This window comes from Scyliorhinus canicula, chromosome 9 (genome assembly GCF_902713615.1).
Source record: "Scyliorhinus canicula chromosome 9, sScyCan1.1, whole genome shotgun sequence".
Lineage (NCBI taxonomy): Eukaryota > Metazoa > Chordata > Chondrichthyes > Carcharhiniformes > Scyliorhinidae > Scyliorhinus > Scyliorhinus canicula.
Window position 1 is genome coordinate 169,595,535 of NC_052154.1, and position 20,545 is coordinate 169,616,079.

Consider the following 20,545-nt stretch of genomic DNA (forward strand, 5'->3'; position numbering starts at 1 on the left):
CTCTCAAGGCAAACTTGATTTTCTCGAAACAGAAAAAGCTAGCCATGTCCGACAGCCAGGTCTCCGACTTCGGGGGCTTTGAGTCCCTCCAAGCTAATAGTATCCGTCTCCGGGCTACCAGGGAAGCAAAGGCCAGAACGTCTGCCTCTTTCTCCTCCTGGATTCCCGGGTCTTCCGACACCCCGAAAATTGCCACCTCTCGACTCAGTGCCACCCTTGTTTTTAACACTGTGGACCTGACATCTGCAAACCCCTGCCAAAATCCCCCAAGCTTCGGACATGTCCAGAACATGTGGACATGGTTTGCTGGCCCTCCCACACGTTTTGCATACCTGTCTTCCACCCCAAAGAATCTGCTCATCTCGGCCACTGTCATGTGAGCCCAGTGAACGACCTTAAATTGTATCAGGCTGAGCCTGGCTCATGTTGCGGACGCGTTGCCTCTACTCAACGCGTCTGCCCATAGACCATCCTCTATCTCACCTCCCAGCTCCTCTTCCCACTTGGGCTTCAGCTCCTCAGTCTGTGTCTCCTCTGACCCCATAAGTTCCTTGTGAATGTCAGTAACGCTCCCTTCTCCTACCCCCCTATGGAAACTACCCTATCCTGAATCCCCCTTAGGGGTAGGAGCGGGAAGGTTGACACCTGTTTACGTAGGAAGTGCCGCACCTGCAGATATCTGAATTTGTTTCCCCTCGCCAACCCAAACTTCTTCTCCAGCGCCCTCATACTCGGAACGCTCCCCTCTATAAACATATCCGCAATCCTCTCAATCCCTGCTCTCCGCCATATCCGGAACACCCCCATCCATACTTCTCGGGGCAAACCGGTGATTATTACAGATTGGGGACCAGACCAATGCTCCCTCTGCTCCCACATGTCTCCTCCATTGCCCCCAGACTCTCAGGGCCGCCACTACCATGGGGCTGGTGGAGTACCGTGCTGGCGGGAATGGCAGAGGCGCAGTTACCAACGCCCCCAAACTGGTGCCCTTGCATGAAGCTGCCTCCACATGCTCCCATGCCGACCCCTCCCCCACCTTCACTTCCTGATCATGGCTATATTAGCCACCCAGTAATAGTTACTAAAATGTGGCAGCGCCAGCCCGCCCTCTCCCCAGCTCCGCTCAAGCATTACCTTCCTTACCCGCGGGGTCTTGCCCGCCCAAACAAAGCCAGTGAACACTTTGTTGACCCGTTAAAAAAAGGACCACGGAATAAAGATGGGGAGACATTGAAACATGAACAGGAACGTCGGGAGGACCATCATCTTTACCGTCTGCATCCTCCCAGCTAATGACAACGGGAGCGCGTCCCATCTCCGAAAATCGTCCTTCATTTGGTCTACTAGCCAGGCCAGATGTAATTTATGCAGCCGGTCCCATTCCCGCACCACTTGAATGCCTAGGTACCTAAAGCTTCCCCCAACTAGTCTAAACTGCAGCTCCCCCAATCGCCTCTCCTGTCCCCTCGCCTGGACAGCAAACAGCTCACTTTTCCCCATATTTAGCTTATACCCCGAAAACCGGCCAAATTCCCCTAGAATCATGATTTCATCCATCCCCTCTAATGGGTCCGATACATATAGAAGCAGGTCGTCTGCATAGAGTGAGACTCTGTACTCCACTCCCCCGCTTCAGAATCAGCGAAATCGTGGCCTGTGACATCGTTGGGGGCAGCACCCCTCTTTCCCTTGCCTCATTGAACATGTTCATCAACACCAGCCCCAATATCCCAGGGAACTTTTTAAAAACTCCACTCCGTACCCGTCCGGCCCCGGGGCTTTATCCGCCTGCATGGCATTCAAGCCCTCCACTATCTCCTCCAGCTCGATTGGGGCCCCCAGCCCTTCTACCCTCTCCCCATCCAGCTTTGGGAAATTCAGCCCCTCCAAGAAGTGCCTCATCTCCTCCGGCCCCGTAGGGTGTTCCGACCTATACAGCCTACTGTAGAAATCCCTAAATGCCATATTCACCTCTGCTGAGTCTCCAACCAGGTTCCCATCTCCGTCATTTACTTTCCCTATCTCCCCAGCTGCCTCCCTCTTTCTAAGCTGCTGTGCAAGCATTCTGCTGGCCTTCTCCCCATGTTCATAGATCACCCCCCTCACCTTTCTCAGCTGCTCCACCACCCTCCCTGTGGTTAACAAGCCGAACTCCACCTGTAGCCTCCGCCGTTCCCTTAAAAGCCCTACCACTGGGGTCTCCACATACCTCCTATCAATCTGTAATATCTCCTTAACCAGTCGGTCTGTCTCTGTCCTGTCCACCTTCTCCCTATGGACCCTCTTGACCGGCCCATTTAGCCCTCGAACATTCCAGGTGATCAGCCTAGTTGGGGGGGCTCATCGGCTTCACCGATCAGCCATCCCCTATTTTGGGCCCACCTCCAGCCCATGCTCGCGTCTCCACCGGCCCTCCCCCAAGCAGCCTCCGTCTCCAACATCCTCTCTGTCCCTTGGCCCACGTCCCTCCCTCGTCAGCAGAACATTTTCCACCCCTCCCTCCCCGTAACAACCCAACCCCTTTGATAAACCGAACATATGCACCCCCCCCCCCCCCCCCAATGTGCTTCCGTGAGCTAGCCCGCCCAGCTAGCTTGGTGGCCCTCATCCCTGGCGCTGGATAGTCACCCACCTATTGTTCCCTCCCCACCCTGGAGGAGAAGTTTGCATTGGCGGGGGGAAACTAATTTCGATAGCTGCAGGCGCGGGGCTTTCTGCGTAGACAGGTACCAACCTTCCCACTCCTGCCGCTAAGGGGGATTCAGGATAGGGTGATTTCTAGAGAATGGATAGGCGAGGGGAGCGTTTCGGACATATACAAGGAACTTATGGGATCAGAGGAGACGCACACTGAGGAGCTGAAGCGAAAGTAGGAGGAGGAGCTGGGAGGCGAGATAAAGGATGGTCTATGGGCGGACGTGTTGAGTAGAGGCAACGCATCCACAACCTGTGCCAGACTCAGCCTGATAGAATTTAAGGTCATTCACCGGGCTCACATGACAATGGCCCGGATGAGCAGATTCTTTGGGGTGGAAGACAGGTGCGCAAAATGTGCGGGAGGACCAGCGAACCATGTCTACATGTTCTGGGCATGTCCAAAGCTGAGGGGATTTTGGCAGGGGTCTGCTGAGGTCATGTCCAAGGTATTAAAAACAAGGGTGGCATTGTGTCCAGAGGTGGCGGTTTTCGGAGGAGAAAGAGGCAGATGTTCTGGCCTTTGCTTCCCTGGTAACCCGGAGGCGGATATTACTAGCATGGAAGGACTCAAAGCCCCCGAAGTCGGAGACCTGGCTATCGGACATGGCTAGCTTTCTCTGCATGGAGAAAATTAAGTTCGCCTTGAGAGGGTCATTGTTAGAGTTCGCCCGGAGGTGGCAACCATTCATCGACTTCTTCGCAGAGAACTAATCGTCAGCAACACGGTAGTGGGCAACACGGTAGCATGGTGGTTAGCATAAATGCTTCACAGCTCCAGGGTCCCAGGTTCGATTCCCGGCTGGGTCACTGTCTGTGTGGAGTCTGCACGTCCTCCCCGTGTGTGCGTGGGTTTCCTCCGGGTGCTCCGGTTTCCTCCCACCGTCCAAAGATGTGCGGGTTAGGTGGATTGGCCATGCTAAATTTCCCGTAGTGTCCTAAAAAGTAAGGTTAAGGGGGGGGTTGTTGGGTTACGGGTAGATACGTGGGTTTGAGTAGGGTAATCATTGCTCGGCACAACATCGAGGGCCGAAGGGCCTGTTCTGTGCTGTACTGTTCTATGTTCTATGTTCTATGTCAGCAGAAGAGGGTGTGGGGGTAGGTTAGCGTAGATTAGGGGTTAAGTAATGGTGGGACCTGTGGGGGAGGGAGGTGGTATTTGCACTATGTTTATATTTTTATATACATTGTTTATATTGCTGCTATTACAATGCCAAAAAACAACCTCAATAAAATGTTTATTAAAGAAAACAATCCCCACACAATTGCCCGACAGAAAAAACACCAAAATCTAAACAAGCAGACCTCCATTCCCCAACAGTGCAAATAGAAACCTTAACTCACTCATCTCTGCCACCGGTCCCAAATCAATACAGACGGCATTGCAAACAGCTTCCACAAAACAAAAAACAAGAAACTTTTTTTAAAAAATGAACAGAGAAATAACAAGAAAACAAGAAACCCCCATGAATGTTGCAGCAAAGGTTCAAATGTTCTCAGTCCACCACCAGTCCTTTCCTTTTCACAAAGTCCAGCGCATCCTCAGGTGACTCGAAATAAAAGTGCTGTTCCTCGTGCGTGACCCAGAGACGGACTACAGTCCGAACTTCACCTTTTCTTAAAAAGGATCGACCTAATCTGGTTGAAGCCTGCTCTTCTCCTGGCCATTCCACACTCAGGTCTTGGTCGACCTGCAGCATACTATTGTCCCATTTACAGCTCCGTGTCTGTTTGGCCCACTGCAGAATGCGCTCCTTATCTGAGTACCTGTGGAATCTCACCACCATTGCCCTCGGGGGTGTCTCCTGTTCGCGGCTTCCTCCCGAGTGCTCTGGGAGCCCTGTCCATCTCCAAGGGTCGTGAGAATGCCCCATCCCCCAGCAGCTTCTCAAACATATCTGCGATGTATGCCCCAGCGTCTGCTCCTTCGGACCCCTCCAGGAGCCCAATGATTCTCAGGTTCTGCCTGTGGGACCTATTCTCTCGGTCCTCCACCTTCTCCAGGAGCTTCTTCTGTTGGTCTCTCAGCATCCCCACCTCCAACTCCTCCGCAGTTTGATGTTCCTCCTGCTCAGTCAGCGCCTTTTCCACCTTCTGGATCACCCGATCTTGGGCATCCAATCTAAGCTCCAGCCGCTCAATCGACTCTTTTATCAGGTCCAAGCAGTCCCGTTTCTGCTTCAACCCATTACTAATTAAAAATCTGTCCAAATCCGCCTTAAATTTACTCATTGTCCCAGCATCCATGAGTTCCATAGATTCATGACCCTTTGGGAGAAGTAGTTTCTCCTCATCTCTGTTATAAATTTGTTACATTTTTCCTGAGACTGTGACCTCTCGTTCTAGAATGTCCCACAAGAGGAAGCATCCACTCCATGTCTACTTTATCCATACCTTTTATCATCTTATGTACCTCAATTTGATCTCCCCTCATTCTTCTAAACTCTGGAGAGTACAGGCCTAAACTACTTAATCTCTCTTCAGAAGACAAACCCCTCATATCTGGAATCATGGAATCAATCTAGTGAACCTCCTCTGAATTGCCTCAAATGCCACAACATCTTTCCTCAAGTACGGGGACCAAAAACTGCACAATACTCCATGTGCAGACTCACCAATGCCTTGTACAGTTGCAACAACCTTTATACTCTATTCCTTTAACTATAAATACCAACGTTCCATTCACTTTCTTTATTATCTGCCGTACCTGTATGCTGGTCTTCTGCAACTAATGCATGAGGACACCCAGATCCCTCTGCACTCTGATTGATAATAAGTTGCCTTTCCAAGGTTCAGTGGAGATGTGCCAGGGAAGTTTTTTTACACAGAGGGTGGTGGTGGCCTGGAATGCACTGCAAAGTGAGGTGGTTGAGGCAGATACGTTAGCGACCTTTAAGACTTATCTGGATAGGCACATGAACGGAACCTAGAAGGATACAGGCGATTGGTCTGGATAGGACACATGGTCGGCGCAGGCTTGGAGGGCCGAAGGTTGTTCCTGTGCTGTATCTTTGTTCTTTTTTTCTTTGATTTTAGTGTCATCTGCAAATTTGGCTATGGAGCCTTCTATCCCTCTCTCGATTGTGAATAGTTGGGACCCAAGGAGCGAACCTTGTGGCACCCCACTGATTACATCTGGGTATCCAGAAAAAAGATCCATTTATCCTGACTCTCTGTCCTGTGCCGTCAGTCAGTCTTCTATCCAAGCTAATAAATTACCCTAACCCCATGTGATCTAAGGGTGCAGAGAAGATATACCAGGATGTTGCTTGGGTTGGAAAGTTTTAGTTATGAATAGAGATTGGATAGACATAGATTGTTTTCCTTGGAGCAGAGGAGACAGGATGGGGGCGTGACTAAAATGTATAAAATTATGAGGAGCATACGTAGAGTAGATGGGAAGAAACCTTTCCTCTTGGTGGAGGGATCAGTGACCAGGATTTAAAGTAAGGGGCAGGAGGTTTAGAGGAGATGTGAGGTAAAATCTTTTCACTCCAAGGATGGTGGGAGTTTGGAACTTACTGCCTGAAAGGGTGGTGGAGTCAGAGACCCTCATAACATTTCAGAAATATTTAAACGTGCACTTGTGATGCTGAAGCATGCAAGGCTATGGTCCAAGTGATGGAAAATGAGATTGTTTTTGACCAGCAGACATGATGGCCCAAGGGGCCTTTTCTGTGCTGTAGACCTCTATGACTCTTATCTAAATGATCCTTCTGCAAAACTGAAGAAAGGTAGAAATGTACAGAATTATGTAGTTGGAAAAGAGGTGGAGGTGGTGGGGCAGAATAGAAAACTTAAAGTATCTTCCAGTATTGCAATGTGGTTACTTTTATATCTCTTGAGTTCTCAGTCATGAACTGTTACATAATGTGAAAAAAATGCTCACCAAGACTTCGCAAGGCACTTCACAGCAAACAACGAACTTATGAAGTGCATTGCAAATTTCAAGAATTTAGATAGTTCAGGGAAATACAGCAGCCAATTTGGAAGATCAAGGCCACAGAGACAGCAATGCGATAAATGACTAGATAATCTGTTTAGTGATGTTGGCTAAGATCTAAATATTGACCAGGGCTCTGAGAAAACGCCCCTGCATGGATTAGTGGTATCAGGATCATTGATGCCCACCCGAGAGAGCAGAGTCTCATCTACAAGACTGCCCCTCCAACAGTGCAAAACTGCCTCAGTTATGCACTGAAGTGTCAATGTGGGTTAAGACTATAAGACATAGGAGCAGAATTAAGCCACTCGGCCCATCGAGTTAAGTGCTTATGTCTGTAGAATTTCGCCTGAATCTGCAACCTTTCAACTCCAATTTCTTAACCTTCCAACTGTTCACACTTTGTCAGCTGAGAAGAGCCATTTCCTTGACTCTTTTTAACTTCTGAAACGTTCAGGTTTGGTCCAAAAAGCACAACCTCTTCATACCACCTAGATCTCTAGGTCTCTATGACGTGGAGATGCCGGCGTTGGACTGGGGTGAGCACAGTAAGAAGTCTTACAACACCAGGTTAAAGTCCAACAGGTTTGTTTCAAACACGAGCTTTCGGAGCGCAGCTCCTTCCTCAGGTGAATGAGGAAGGAGCTGCGCTCCGAAAGCTCGTGTTTGAAACAAACCTGTTGGACTTTAACCTGGTGTTGTAAGACTTCTTACTCTAGGTCTCTAGTTTAAGTTAGCATCATTTAGACCCACAGTGTGTTAGTTAGTTAGAAGTAGTTAATAAAATTGAGTTGAACCTTCATCAGTGTTGGAAGTGTCTGTTCATCTCTCAAGCCTACACTCGCCAACACATCATGATACCAGGAGTTGAGTAATGCTCGCACTTCTGAGACCTACCCTTCAGTGATCTGCCTTCCACCAGTCTCGCGCCATCCTACAGAATGGACTCCGTTCGCCCGCCGCCGCCTCTCCGCATTGCAGGGAACCTGGGAGTGTCTGTTCATCTCTCAAGCCTACACTAGCCAACACATCAGCTGTATAAGGTCTTGTGGCACCATGCAAAGCATGCAGGGAGTTCCCCAGTGACTGAGTCAACATTCCTCCTTCACCCAGCAATATGAAAACAGATTAACTAGTCGGTCATCCTTAACTAGTCTGTGGGGCTGAGCAGTCTGTGAATTGACTACATAACAACAGTAATACACTTCAACAAGTAAATCCAGTTTGGATTTTGCTGATGCAATGCCCCATCCCCAGCATTGGCGTTATGCATAAGGTCTGCTCATACTTCTCCTCCAGAGGAGGTTTGATCATACCCCATCTGACTGCCTGCTGTTTGTCGGTGAGCCTAATAACGTTGGGCTGATTCCAAAGCCACGAATGTTAACTCAAACCAATCGGATTAATGAATCTACAAAATTAATAGTCCTCTTGAGTTTATGTTTATGAGCCATTTGAGCCCACAGATAGTTTTTTAAAAGTTGTTTGCAGAAGATGTTCTCTCTCAGTAAATTAATGTTCTCTTGGGCAACTACAGAGAACACTAGAGGTTGTGATCCTTGTTAATATTAATGTAAGGGCTTGATGTAAAAAATGTCTGCCAATCTGAATGAAACCCCAAGTTAATTAGACTGTGAAAATAAAAATACTTGTTTCCCATTCCAGTCTCTACCAGACAAAGATGGAAAGAAATGTCTTTTGCTGATCAAATGTTGGGATAAGAGTTTTGAGATCAGTGCATCTGACAAAAAGAAGAAACAAGAATGGATCCAAGGTAATTAAGGACTAATTTTTATATCCAATCTTCTGTAGCCTTCCTAATCATAGAGGTTATTAGCTGCAAATCGTATGTGAATCAGAATGAGAAATCTTCAAAATTAATCCTGTCGCAGTGATCCAGGTATATTCCATAGCATATACCTGCTTCAATTATTGTTGCCCATCCCTCATGGCTGCATTCTGCCCATGGGAAGGTTTCCATTGCTGACCTACCTCAGCTATAGAGTGCAAATTGCTTTTCTCATGCACATGAGGACCCAGGAAGTATATAAAGCCCTCCTAATCTCAGAGACACCTCTTCAATAGGCTGCATGCCTGCGGCCTATCTGCTGACCAACTGACCCACCTCACTTCCTAGCTCCATATTTTGCTTCTGTTTGCTGCCTTTCTTGCCATAAACTTAAGCTTCCTGGCAGCTTGCTGTCCATTCACTGTCCTGGGCCAGTGAGCCGTTATTTGCTGGACCAGACAAGGATGGGGAACTGGCTCTTTTGTAAAACAAAAACACAGACTGACATAGCGAAGGAACTGCAAAAAGTAAGAGGAGCTGGAATTAAGAAAATGGGCTCAAGGCAGATGAGGAAAGCATCACGTTAAAGCTGAGATAAAACTCGGAAACAGGAATGAGACGGGATTGGGAACGCAATGATGCAAAAGACCATCAGCGAGCAGGAGCAATGCCCAGTATTAATGTGCACGTTAACAAGAGTAGTAAAGGCATGAACATGATTGTCAGAAAACAGAATTGGAAAAATGCAAAAGAAGAAAACACAGAAAAGAACACAACTTAAAGACACAAACGAAAAGATGCACAGAAACAAAAGGCTACAATAACAACAAAAATGAGAAAATAAATTGTACTACTGATAATATGACACAGGTGATATGTAAGGTAACTGTGAGCAAGTGTTTATTAAATACGTTGATAGTTTCTAATACTAGTAACAAATATTATATTGTGCCTTCATTTATTAATAGCTGTTGCTACAGGATAATTTTGGTGTCTATTAGATAATGCAACATATTTGCATAGGAGACTATTATTCACTGTGCTTTGAATTCCGTGGGCAATGTGCACTCAAGCTTTAGTTCATGTGTGTTCTATTGGGCCTCTTAATTTGCTTACAATTTGAGTGATATTGATTAGCACTAAATGATGAAATATCCAAGGAAAGTAATACATACAAGTTATTTTTGTCTTGCATCTTGTTAGGATAGTAAGGGTATTTGTTTTATATTTCCTTTGGGATAAACCTGGAAAAGTACCTTGGTATCAACACCAAAATGCTGCACTGATGAGGCAAAGCAACAAAGCTGGCCTGGATATATCTAAAATATCAATTAGCACTCTCCCCTCCAAGCCAAAGAATCATGGACATGAGCCTCACGATTTCAAGCACTCCAAAGATTTGAGTACATAGGGTGGTACAGTACTGAAGAAGTGCTACATTATTGAAGATGCCATGTTTTAGTTGAGACTTTAAACCATTAACAAGCCCTTTTTGCCATCTTGGCTGAATGGAAAAGATCCCTTAATGCAGAACAATCCAGATTAAGAATGACTCGGGGAAAGCCAACTTTAATCGGGTAAGAATGGATCTGGGCCAGATAAATTGGAATCCAAGATTGGCAAGAAAGCAGTAAATTAACAATGAGCTCCTTTTAAAATTGAGGAACCACATCTAATAGTTGACATTTTGTCTTGGATTTTGCAAGGGTAGGCTAGCTGAGAACAGTCTGTACTCTGCCTATTATGAGAAACTGAAGGAACATGTTGTTTGATTCGGTGAGGCAATCATTGGGCATAACAACGTACATATCTGGCATCGCGCCAGCACTGAAATTCAAATACCATGTGATTGGGCAGCATTTGCCAATCAATCCTAAGTGTGCTAATAGCTACACTAATCAATCGAGCTCCTAATGTGGCTCATAATGCTTGCTTCAGTGACATACATTAATACACAAGGACCCGTTCTCTGCAAATAAAAGGAATGTATTCAAGCCTTGCTTTTCTTTTAATTATCCGGAAGCTTGGTGAGCCTATTGTTCCCCAGAGCTTTCTCCGTGGTAATTCCTCAGCCAATCACAGCTGACTTGCCAACCAGTCAGCACCATTATCTCCTGCATAAATTGTTGTGATCATTTGAAATGTGATACTCTTGTGCTTGTCCTGATAAGTGCAAAATGAAAAGCTTAGCTGAAATGTCTCTTCAGCAGTTTTACAGTTCTCTTCTACCAAACAACTATTCATTGGATTGAATGTTCCACTCTTTGGATCTTCTTTCCTAAATCAGCATGGAAATTGGCTTTGCTTTTTCGTTGGTGTCAATGTACCTCTGACAATCCAGTCAGGTGCAATTGACATTCTGTGTCATTTATTCAATCTCAGCTTGTAACTTTTCCAGTCTGTCCTCTCCATTGGCCCAAGGGAGTTTGGAAGGGTTGCATATTATTAAAGAAAGTGTGAAAACTAGTTGATCCACTGGATCAGCACTTCATCATCTTCAAATTATACGTAATTTGCACTCAATTACTCAATGTTTTAAAACTGAGCGTGCATCCATTAATAGCTTTGTCGATGATTAGAATTACTATTTGAAGTTTGCAGTCTTCTGATAAGTCATGTTTTTTTTAACTCATGATTTATTTTTGAAAATGAGCTTCTTTGAATAATGAAGACCACGCCTCCTTATTTGGATAGTATTTTGAACATATGCAAGTCACGCGACACAGCCATGTTTTCTACAGGCTTTACAAATATCAGCGCAAGCTGTTTGCAGGTAGTTTCACCAAAAGCCATTGAACCACCTGTTCAGCCAGTCTGTGTCCCAGATTCGGAAAAGACATCAAGTAGCAAGAGCATGTAACCTGTCCATTACCTGGAGCGGCACAGTGGCATAGTGGTTAGCACTGCTTCCGACCTGGGTGACTGTGTGGAGTTTGCATATTCTCCCCGTGTCTGCGTGGGTTTCCTCCCGGGGCTCCGTTTCCTTTCTCAGTCAAAAATGTGCCGATTAGGTGGATTGGCCATCCTATATTGCCCCTTAGTGTCCATAGGTTTAGGTAGCGATAATGGGTTACGGGGATAGGACATGGGCCTATGTAGTATGCTTGTTTGGAGGGTCGATGAGCCAAATGGCCGCCTCCTGCACTGTAGGGATTCTATGATTCAGTTAATGTTCACCTGAGAAACAGCCTCAGAAATTTGACTGCAATAAATCTCACAGCCTACTGAGAATCATTTGCTTTACAAGATCTTCACTTCAACTTCAAAACCATCCAAGAAACCAGACAAGCCTGCTATTTGAGAAATCAGAGTTTGTAAACCAGAAACTGAAATAACTTTAATCTGTAAAAGTGCATTACCGTATCTGTATCTAACTCTTCGTGTGTGTGAGAATGGGCGTGTGTAACACTGTGTTGAATTCAGGGTAAGTGTGCGTGAATAAATAACCGCCTTTATTTTTGATCTCCCAAAAGCTTGCTGCTGAATTAATTGGGACATATCCTTCAAGGATAAGAAAATACATACCTTCCATTGGAGCACAAAAGCCTAATCTGACTTTGAAGGAAATTGGAAGGAGAAGGGAAAAATAACATTGTCAATTTCTTGAAACCAAAACAGAAGAGATTACAGCAGGAAGCTTTGTGACTACTAACAATAGAAAATAGGTTGACTGGTTTCAATGTAAGGTCATATATGCAATAGAAGGACTTAATGTGGCCAAAATTAGCTCCTTAACCATAGAACAGCTAAAATCCATAGATAAACAGGTAAAGCTGAATAAACGTATTAAAGACTGAAACCCAAATTACTAAAGATGCCGGTTGACCATCTTGGCTTCATTCCAGAATCGGAACAAGTAGAGGATTTAGAACTTCAAAACAAGAGTTTCAAGCAAAGGCATTCTAAGGAAGTGAGTTTTCCAGCTGCAAAAGCTGGAGAAAGATTGACAGATTTAAGAGGCTGGGGAACTCAGGCAGATTGCAGCAAGTAGGGAGAACTTGAATTTATCTAGTGGTAATTTAAATACCCTTAACCCAGAGACGAGCTTCAATTTCCTAAAGTATTCCTGATTTGTCCCCAAGTTTGAAGAAGAGGGTGCGGAAACCTTCCTCACTGTGTTTGAGAAACTAGTCAGCAGAATCTTGGAATTTGCTGAGACAAGAGGCAACCCTACCCCCCTCCAACAACCCTACCCCCCTCCCCACCACCCCTACCCCCCTCCCCACCACCCCTACCCCCCTCCCCACCACCCCTACCCCCCCTCCCCACCATCCCTACCCCCCTCCAACGCTGCCCCCCCTCTCTCTCAACGCCGGTACCCGTCCCCTCTCTCTCAACGCCGGTACCCCCCCTCTCTCTCTCAACGCCGCAACCCCCCCTCAACGCCACAACCCCCACCTCAACGCCGCAACCCCCCTCAACGCCGCAACCCCCCCTCAACGCCGCAACCCCCCCTCAATGCCGCAACCCCCCCCTCAACGCCGCAACCCCCCCTCAACACCGCAACCCCCCCCATGCCGCAACCACCCCCCCCAATCCACCCCTCTCCAACGCCCCCCCCAATGCCGCAACCACCCCCCCAATCCACCCCTCTCCAACGCCGCTACCCCCGCACTCGCCCTACGTCACTGAACTGATGGGTGATGCCGTTTTAAAGCTACTCTGTTTTTCGCTGACGTGACCCGTGGCCACGTCGGCGGGAATTTGGCCCATCCGGCATGGAGAATGTCTGTCTGTTAAAAATCAATGACATCCCGCCGGCGCCAGCTGTTTTCAGAGGCTGCCGGCGGGATTTGAACAACGCCGGTTTTTGGCCGCTCGGAGAATTAAAAACCTGGCGGGAGCGGGAATAACGCCGCCGCCGGCCGATTCTCCGACCCTGCGTGGGGTCGGAGAATTTCGCCCAAGGTCAGCTGGCTGAGGGAGGGCAGCAAGGTTTATTCCGCCACGCCGGGACCCCCCCCGCCCCTCCGGGTAGGGGAGAATTTCACCCAAGGTTAGCTGGTTGAGGGAGGGCAGCAAGGATTATTCCGTGCTGCCTACTGGGTGCTCTGCAAGTTATGAACAGACAACACTGCCATTCTCGGTGTCTATGGAGTGGAGGTAGGACAGACGTCTTGCTGAGGCTTCTTGCATAAAGGAACAATGAATCATTTTGTGTCACAAGCTCCAAAAAGAGAAATAGTGTTGACGCTGGCGTAAATACCGGAGTATTTGGGGCCTCACGGTAGCATGGTGGTTAGCATCAATGCTTCACAGCTCCAGGGTCCCAGGTTCGATTCCCGGCTGGGTCACTGTCTGTGTGGAGTCTGCACGTCCTCCCCGTGTGTGCGTGGGTTTCCTCCGGGTGCTCCGGTTTCCTCCCACAGTCCAAAGATGTGCGGGTTAGGTGGATTGGCCAGGCTAAATTGCCCGTAGTGTAAGGTTAATGGGCGGATTGTTGGGTTACGGGTATACGGGTTACGTGGGTTTAAGTAGGGTGATCATTGCTCGGCACAACATCGAGGGCCGAAGGGCCTGTTCTGTGCTGTACTGTTCTATGTTCTATTTAATGCCGGCATCAACGGGCCTCTTGGCCCAACGATTCTGAAGCCCACAGGGGGCCAGCATGGCGCCTGAGTGCTCCATGCAGCTCCGGCACCAATACGCAGATCTTCACTGCTGGCCGCCGGTCCCACGCAACATGGCAGAGCCACACGGGTCCAGCGTGGAAGAAGGTATCCCCCCCGGATTGCGCACGCCAGGCCATCGTGGAGGCTGCCCACCCGGATCCTGATTCCCCCCCACCCCCCGACCAGGACGGCCACAGCGGCTGCGACTCCGAGCTCCCTCTGGGATGGAACCATGTTAGAACCACGCTGGTGGGAACTCGGCCGGTCGACTGCGGAGAATCGCCGCGGGGGTCTCTTTCAACGGCCCCCGACTGGCGCCGTGTCAACCGCACACGTGGCTGGCAGCGATTCTCTGGTTGTGGGCTCCATTCTCTACCCCCATGGCGAGCGCGATTTCGGCACGGAGGCTCGGAGAATCCCGGCCAGGGTGTTTGTAGCGAAGGTTGCTGAGGTGCCACCCAACGGAGAAAAGACACCACAGTGAAGATAAAAGGACCTACTGGCACATGTTAAAAGGTTCCCCTTGTAAAATATCACCTGCAGAGTAAGTTGGTCATTGGTGTACTGATGGTTGGGGTTGTTATGAGCTGACCCATAAAGGGAATGGGCCGATTGTTGGGGAAATATGTTGGTGGGTTACAGGTACTGTGGCCAGAGAGTCAAAAGCAGGCCACAGAGACTGGGGAAACAGAATTATGCTCAGGTGCAGAGAGCTGAGGAAGTCCCTAATATCCTAGAGGGGGCGATAGAGCCAATAAGTATTAAGGAAATAGAAGACGTCGTGGAGGCCAAGACAAAGGCAACTACGGTAAAGAATGGAACCTATAAAAGTTAAAGTGGTCAAAACCAGGCCAGCAGAGTTTAAAGAGGCCAAGACAAGGCCTGCAGAACTTTAAAAAGAATGAAGGGCTGAACTAGAGGTTTAGGTCGCAGACATCTTCTTCAGGTGAGGAAGGAGCAGTGCTCCGAAAGCTAGTGACTTGAAACAAACCAGTTGGACTTTTAACCTGGTTTTGTAAAACTTCTTACAGTGCTCACCCCAGTCCAACGCCAGCATCTCCACATTCAGGATTTAAATAGGGGCAGAGAAAGTTCCCAAACCCGCAGACAAGCGATGAGGGTGACACCTCACCCAGATGAAGTGCCACAGGGCAATGCAGCAGAAGCTGGCCAGCTACCTACAGGCAATATCATCCAAGAGAACAGATTGGGGACAAATTGAGAAGCCAATACCCCCCCCCCCCCCTCCCCCAAGACAAACAGCGCTTGTGAAAGCAAGGAAAGCTAATGTGGAGCTATTCATCAAACCATCATATGATCAGGTTTAAAAGCTCAGGAATTCCATTCTCAAGCCCAGTGAGGATCAGGTACGAGAATAACCCAGATACCTCACAGGGGTTTAAAAGCAATAGACTGCACGCCATGACCGTATAAATAAGTCTCATTGATAAACCAGAACCAAAGTTATCAGACAAATGGATTATGGAGTATCCATGAAAGGGTTAGGAGGCTCACAGACAACACAACAAAACTATTACGCACTGCACCTTCGAGGTCTGCAAAATCTGGCTCCTCCCCAGGAATTTGAACTCTCCCCAGTTGCTAAATGCATTGAAAATGAGATATCCATTGATAAGTCTTACAACACCAGGTTAAAGTCCAACATGTTTGTTTCAAACACTAGCTTTCGGAGCACTGCTCCTTCCTCAGGTGAATGAAGGAGCAGTGCTCCGAAAGCTAGTGTTTGAAACAAACCTGTTGAACTTTAACCTGGTGCTGTAAGACTTCTTACTATGCTTACCCCAGTCCAACGCCGGCATCTCCACATCATATCCATTGATGTTAGCATTCAAGAAACCTTGCATACTGATATCAACAAACATTCACCAGGTAATAAGTAACTTTGTTTAAATAAAAGGGCTTGCGACAGAAATTAAAATTGTAGCAGTACTGAATTACTGTGCGTGTCCGAATGTGTGAGAGTGCATGTGTGTGTTTTCTTTCGCTTCACAGGAAAGCCATGTACAAAATGTATCAAAGCTAAATTGTTTTCCCCAAGTGGCAGAGGCGTGTCATGCACCGATGTCGTGTCAACTTTCAGTCAACACTTTTAAAAATCGGATACAAACGGGTGATTAAAATAACTGCTGAAAATCATGTGACTTTTGGCAATTGAACTACAGACAATAGCATGTCTCCAGTGAAATACCTTCTTAAATGTGGACATTCACGGCCATTCAGGGAATTCATACATCTCTTTGTTTAAGGATGGCCCAATACAAAGGAATCTCCAGACTGGTGTGATTTGTGTGCTTCCCCAAACCAATCAAAAAGGTTATTATCAGAATGAATGGACAATTCTGACACAAAGGCACTGAATGTCTCAAACCCGAGCTGTTAACCCACAAAATAGGTGGTGAATTAACATGGACCCCCCCCCCCCCCCCCCCCCCCCCCCACCACCACCTTATTTGGGAGGACTTTGACCTTAGAACAAAAGTGTGGGCAGCACCATATCATAAGTGGCTTGCACTGTGGCTTCACAGCGCCAGGGTCCCAGGTTCGATTCCCCGCTGGGTCACTGTCTGTGAGGAGTCTACACGTTCTCCCCGTGTCTGCATGGGTTTCCTCCGGGTGCTCCGGTTTCCTCCCACAGACCAAAGATGCGCAGGTTAGGTGGATTGGACATTCTAAAAATTTCCCTTAGTGTCCAAAAAAAGGTTAGGAGGGGTTATGGGGATAGGGTGGAAGTGAGGGCTTAAGTGGGTCAGTGCAGACTTGATCGGCCAAATGGCCTCCTTCTGCACTGTATATTCCATGTCCTATGTTCTAACAATGAAGCACAGAAACAGGCCCTTCGGGCCTCCAAGCCTGAGCTGACCATGGTACCTGCCTAAACTAAAATCGTTTTCACTTAACAGAGTCCGTATCCTTCCTTTCCCACCCTAGTTATATATTTGTCTAGATGCCCCTTAAATGCCGCTATCGTACCTTCTCCCACCACCTCCCCAGGCACTGCGTTCCATATATTTACTACCCTCTGTGTAAAAAAACTTGCCTCTCACATCTGTTCTAAACTTTTCCCCACGCACTTTAAACCTATGTCCCCTAGTACTTGACTCTCCTACCCTAGGAAAGAGCATCTGACTATCCACTCTGTCCATCCCACTCATAATCGTGTAGACCTCTATCAGTTCGCCTCTCAACCTCCGTTGTTCCAGTGAGACCAGACTGAGTTTATCTAACCTCTCCTCATAGCTAATGCCGTCCATACCAGGCAACATCTTAGTAAACATGGGCAGCACGGTAGCATGGTGGTTAGCACAATTGCTTCACAGCTCCAGGGTCCCAGGTTCGATTCCCGGCTTGGGTCACAGTCTGTGTGGAATCTGCACGTTCTGCCCGTGTGTGCTCCGGTTTCCTCCCACAGTCCAAAGATGTGCAGGTTAGATGGATTGGCCATGCTAAATTGCCCTTAGTGTCCAAAATTGCCCTTCATGTTGGGTGGGGTGACTGGGTTGTGGGGATGGGGTGGGGGTGTGGGCTTGGGTAGGGTGCTCTTTCAAAGAGCCAGTGCAGACTCGATGGGCAAAATGGCCTCCTTCTGCACTGTAAATTCTATGATTCTAAACTGCTTCTGTACCCTCTCCAAAGCATCCACATCCTTCTGGTAGTGTGGCGACCAGAATTGTACACAATATTCCAAATGAGACCTAACTAAGGTCCTGTACAGCTGCAGCATGACTTGCAAATTTTTATATTCAATGCCCCGCCCGAGGAAGGCCAGCATGCCGTCTGCCTTCTTGACCACCTTATCCACATGTGTTGCCACTTTCGGTGGACATGCACGCCCAGGTCTCTGCCTGTCAGTACTCACCTTGTGAAAGATGGTGCGACAGACATTCAATGAGATCATGGCTGATCTGATATACTCCTCAATTCCACTTTCCTGCTTTATTCCCATAACCCTTGATTCCCTGACTGATTGAAAATCTGTCTACCTCAGCATTGAACATACTTAAGAATCCAGCCTCTACAGCTCTCTGTGGTAAAGAATTCCACAGGTTCACTACCCTCTGAGAGGAGAAATTCCTCCTCATCTCTGCCTTAAATGGACAACACCTTAATCTAAGATTATTCCCTCTGGTCCTAGATTCTTCTACAAGAGAAAACATCCTCTCAGCATCGACCCTGTCAAGCCCCCTGAGAATCCTATATGTCTCAATAAGGTCACCTCTCATTTTTCTAAACTCCAGTGAGTACAGGCCCAATTTACTCAACCTCTCCATACTCGGAATCAACAGCTCCAGAACCTTCTCCGGACTGCCTCCAATGCCAGTATATCTTTCCTTAGATAAGGGAACCAAAACTAATCACAGCACGTAACTCGTTCTAATTAACGTTCACTTGAGAAGCAGTCGCCGAGAAATCCGAGTTTAAGAAGCCTCACAGCAGTATAGTGAGAACCCTTTGCTTACAAGACCTTCATTTCAACTTTAAAGCATCAAAACCATCCAAGAAACTACAAGCCTGTCACATGAGGGACCGGAGACTGAAATGAATATAATTACATAACCTTATCTGTATCTATTCTTTGTGTGTCTGAGTGTGTGTGAGACGTGTTTAATTTTGGCTACGTGTGTGAGAATTAACAGCCTCTATTTTTAAACTCACAAAGGCTTTCTGCAGAACTATTTAACTGGGACATACGAAGGGTAAGAAAAGACGCACCACTTTCACACAAAACATGCTGATTGCGGGCAGTAAGGGAACTCATACACTCTGTGAAAGTACACATGGTTTACCACATTCCTAAGCTTTGTGTCATCTGTGAACATTGGAATGCCCAAGGTATCCAAGTCATGGTCAATTATATATATCAGCTGAATTCTGAGTGGGGGCCTGATGTGAGGGGAAGACGCAGCCAGGTGGCTCCCACTGGAAACCTGACAGTTTTACCCTTTTTCTTGGCACCACTGCTCTTTAACTCCTTGGAAAAATCCTGAAATTTGGTTGTGTAGAGTTCTCTATTCACTGAGATGTCCAAGGGAGGCCAAGCCAAAAATGAATTGGTCTGAAACTTGTCGACTGACTCTGAAGCCTCTCAGAGATCTTCTAAATGGCAGAGATCTACTGGAGGTAAGATGGTGGAGGCTGCATATTCTCCAACCACTCCACTAACGGCTGAAGTTCTCACTAAAATCTGGCAATCGAGCTCAATAAACACCAACAAAACATGTTGGTGGACCTTAAACAATTAATTGAAGAAGCCTTGGCTCCCATTCGTTTGGTTCTTGAAACTTACCAGCAAGCCCATCGAAGCTCATGGAATCACAATTAAGGTCATGGAGACGGCTTTGTCGGACCACATTGATAGGATCACCTCCCTGGAGTCTGACCTTGATTCTGTAGTCAAAGTTAAAAAAAACCTTAGTAACTAAGCTGAATGACATGGAGAATAGATGCAGAAGACAGAATATTTGTATTGTGGGGTTATCAGAGAGGATCGAAGGCCACAGCTCTACACAATATTTCTTGGACATGTTCCACAAGATGGTGTGTGAGGGTGGACCTCCACTCCCCCACCGCCAGAATTAGACTGGGCCCATCACTCCCTTCGACCTACGCCTCACCTGGGAAATCCTCCTCATCTGATGATCGCAAGATTTCATAGTTTCAAAGAGAAGGAAGTTGTTCTGGAAAGGACACTCTATTAGGCTGTTTCAAGATATGAGTGCTGACATGGCTCTGAAAAGAGCCGCTTTTAATTGAGTGAAATCCATCCTGTACAAGAGTGGAGTCAGGTTCGGGATGATCGTACGCCATTCAGCCCCTCAAGCCTGTCCTAGCATACAATGAGATCATGGCTGATCTGTGACCTTACTCCATTTACCTGTCTTTGGTCCATATATCTTCATATTTTTGCTTAAAAAAAATCTATCTGTCTCAGATTTAAAATTAACAACTGATTTCCTGAAAAGGAATATCGGGAAAGTAGGACGAATCTCAAACGCGCAATAAAGAGGGCTAAAAGGGGTCATGAAATATCTTTGGCTAACAGGGTTAAGGAACATCCCAAAGCATTTTATTCGTATGTAAGGAGTAAGAGGGTTACTAGAGACAGGATTGGCCCACTTAAAGACAAAAGAGGGAATTTATGCGTGGGCTCAGAGGAAATGGGTGAGATTCTTAATGAGTACTTTGCATCGGTATTCACAAAGGAGAGGGACAAGACGGATGTTGAGGCTAGGGATGGATGTTTAAATACTCTCGGTCAAGTTGTCATACAGAAGGGGAGGTTTTGGGTATTCTAAAAGACATTAAGGTGGACAAGTCCCCAGGACCGGATGGGATCTATCCCAGGTTACTGAGGGAAGCGAGGTATAACAGATGTTATAGGGGGGACCTGATTGAGGTCTACAAAATTATGAGAGGTATGGACAGGGTGGATAACAGATATTTGGGGCAGCACGGTAGCATGGTGGTTAGCATAAATGCTTCACA

The 20,545-nt window shown here is 47.2% G+C and overlaps 1 protein-coding gene and 1 long non-coding RNA gene across 3 annotated transcripts in view; one reads left to right on the forward strand and one right to left on the reverse strand.

The window, feature by feature from the left end:
- The window catches only part of LOC119971893 (switch-associated protein 70-like), a 251,970-nt gene that overhangs the window by 159,639 nt on the left and 71,786 nt on the right, over positions 1–20,545 (forward strand). For both annotated transcript variants that reach the window (XM_038808175.1, XM_038808174.1), the window contains one exon: positions 8,306–8,414. In XM_038808175.1, coding sequence (XP_038664103.1) covers positions 8,306–8,414 — 109 coding nt within the window. The remainder of the gene's footprint in view (positions 1–8,305; positions 8,415–20,545) is intronic.
- LOC119971894 overlaps positions 1–20,545 on the reverse strand; it is a 74,145-nt gene that overhangs the window by 45,344 nt on the left and 8,256 nt on the right. The window contains exon 2 of the long non-coding RNA XR_005461941.1: positions 19,347–19,447. This is a non-coding gene — a long non-coding RNA (uncharacterized LOC119971894). The remainder of the gene's footprint in view (positions 1–19,346; positions 19,448–20,545) is intronic.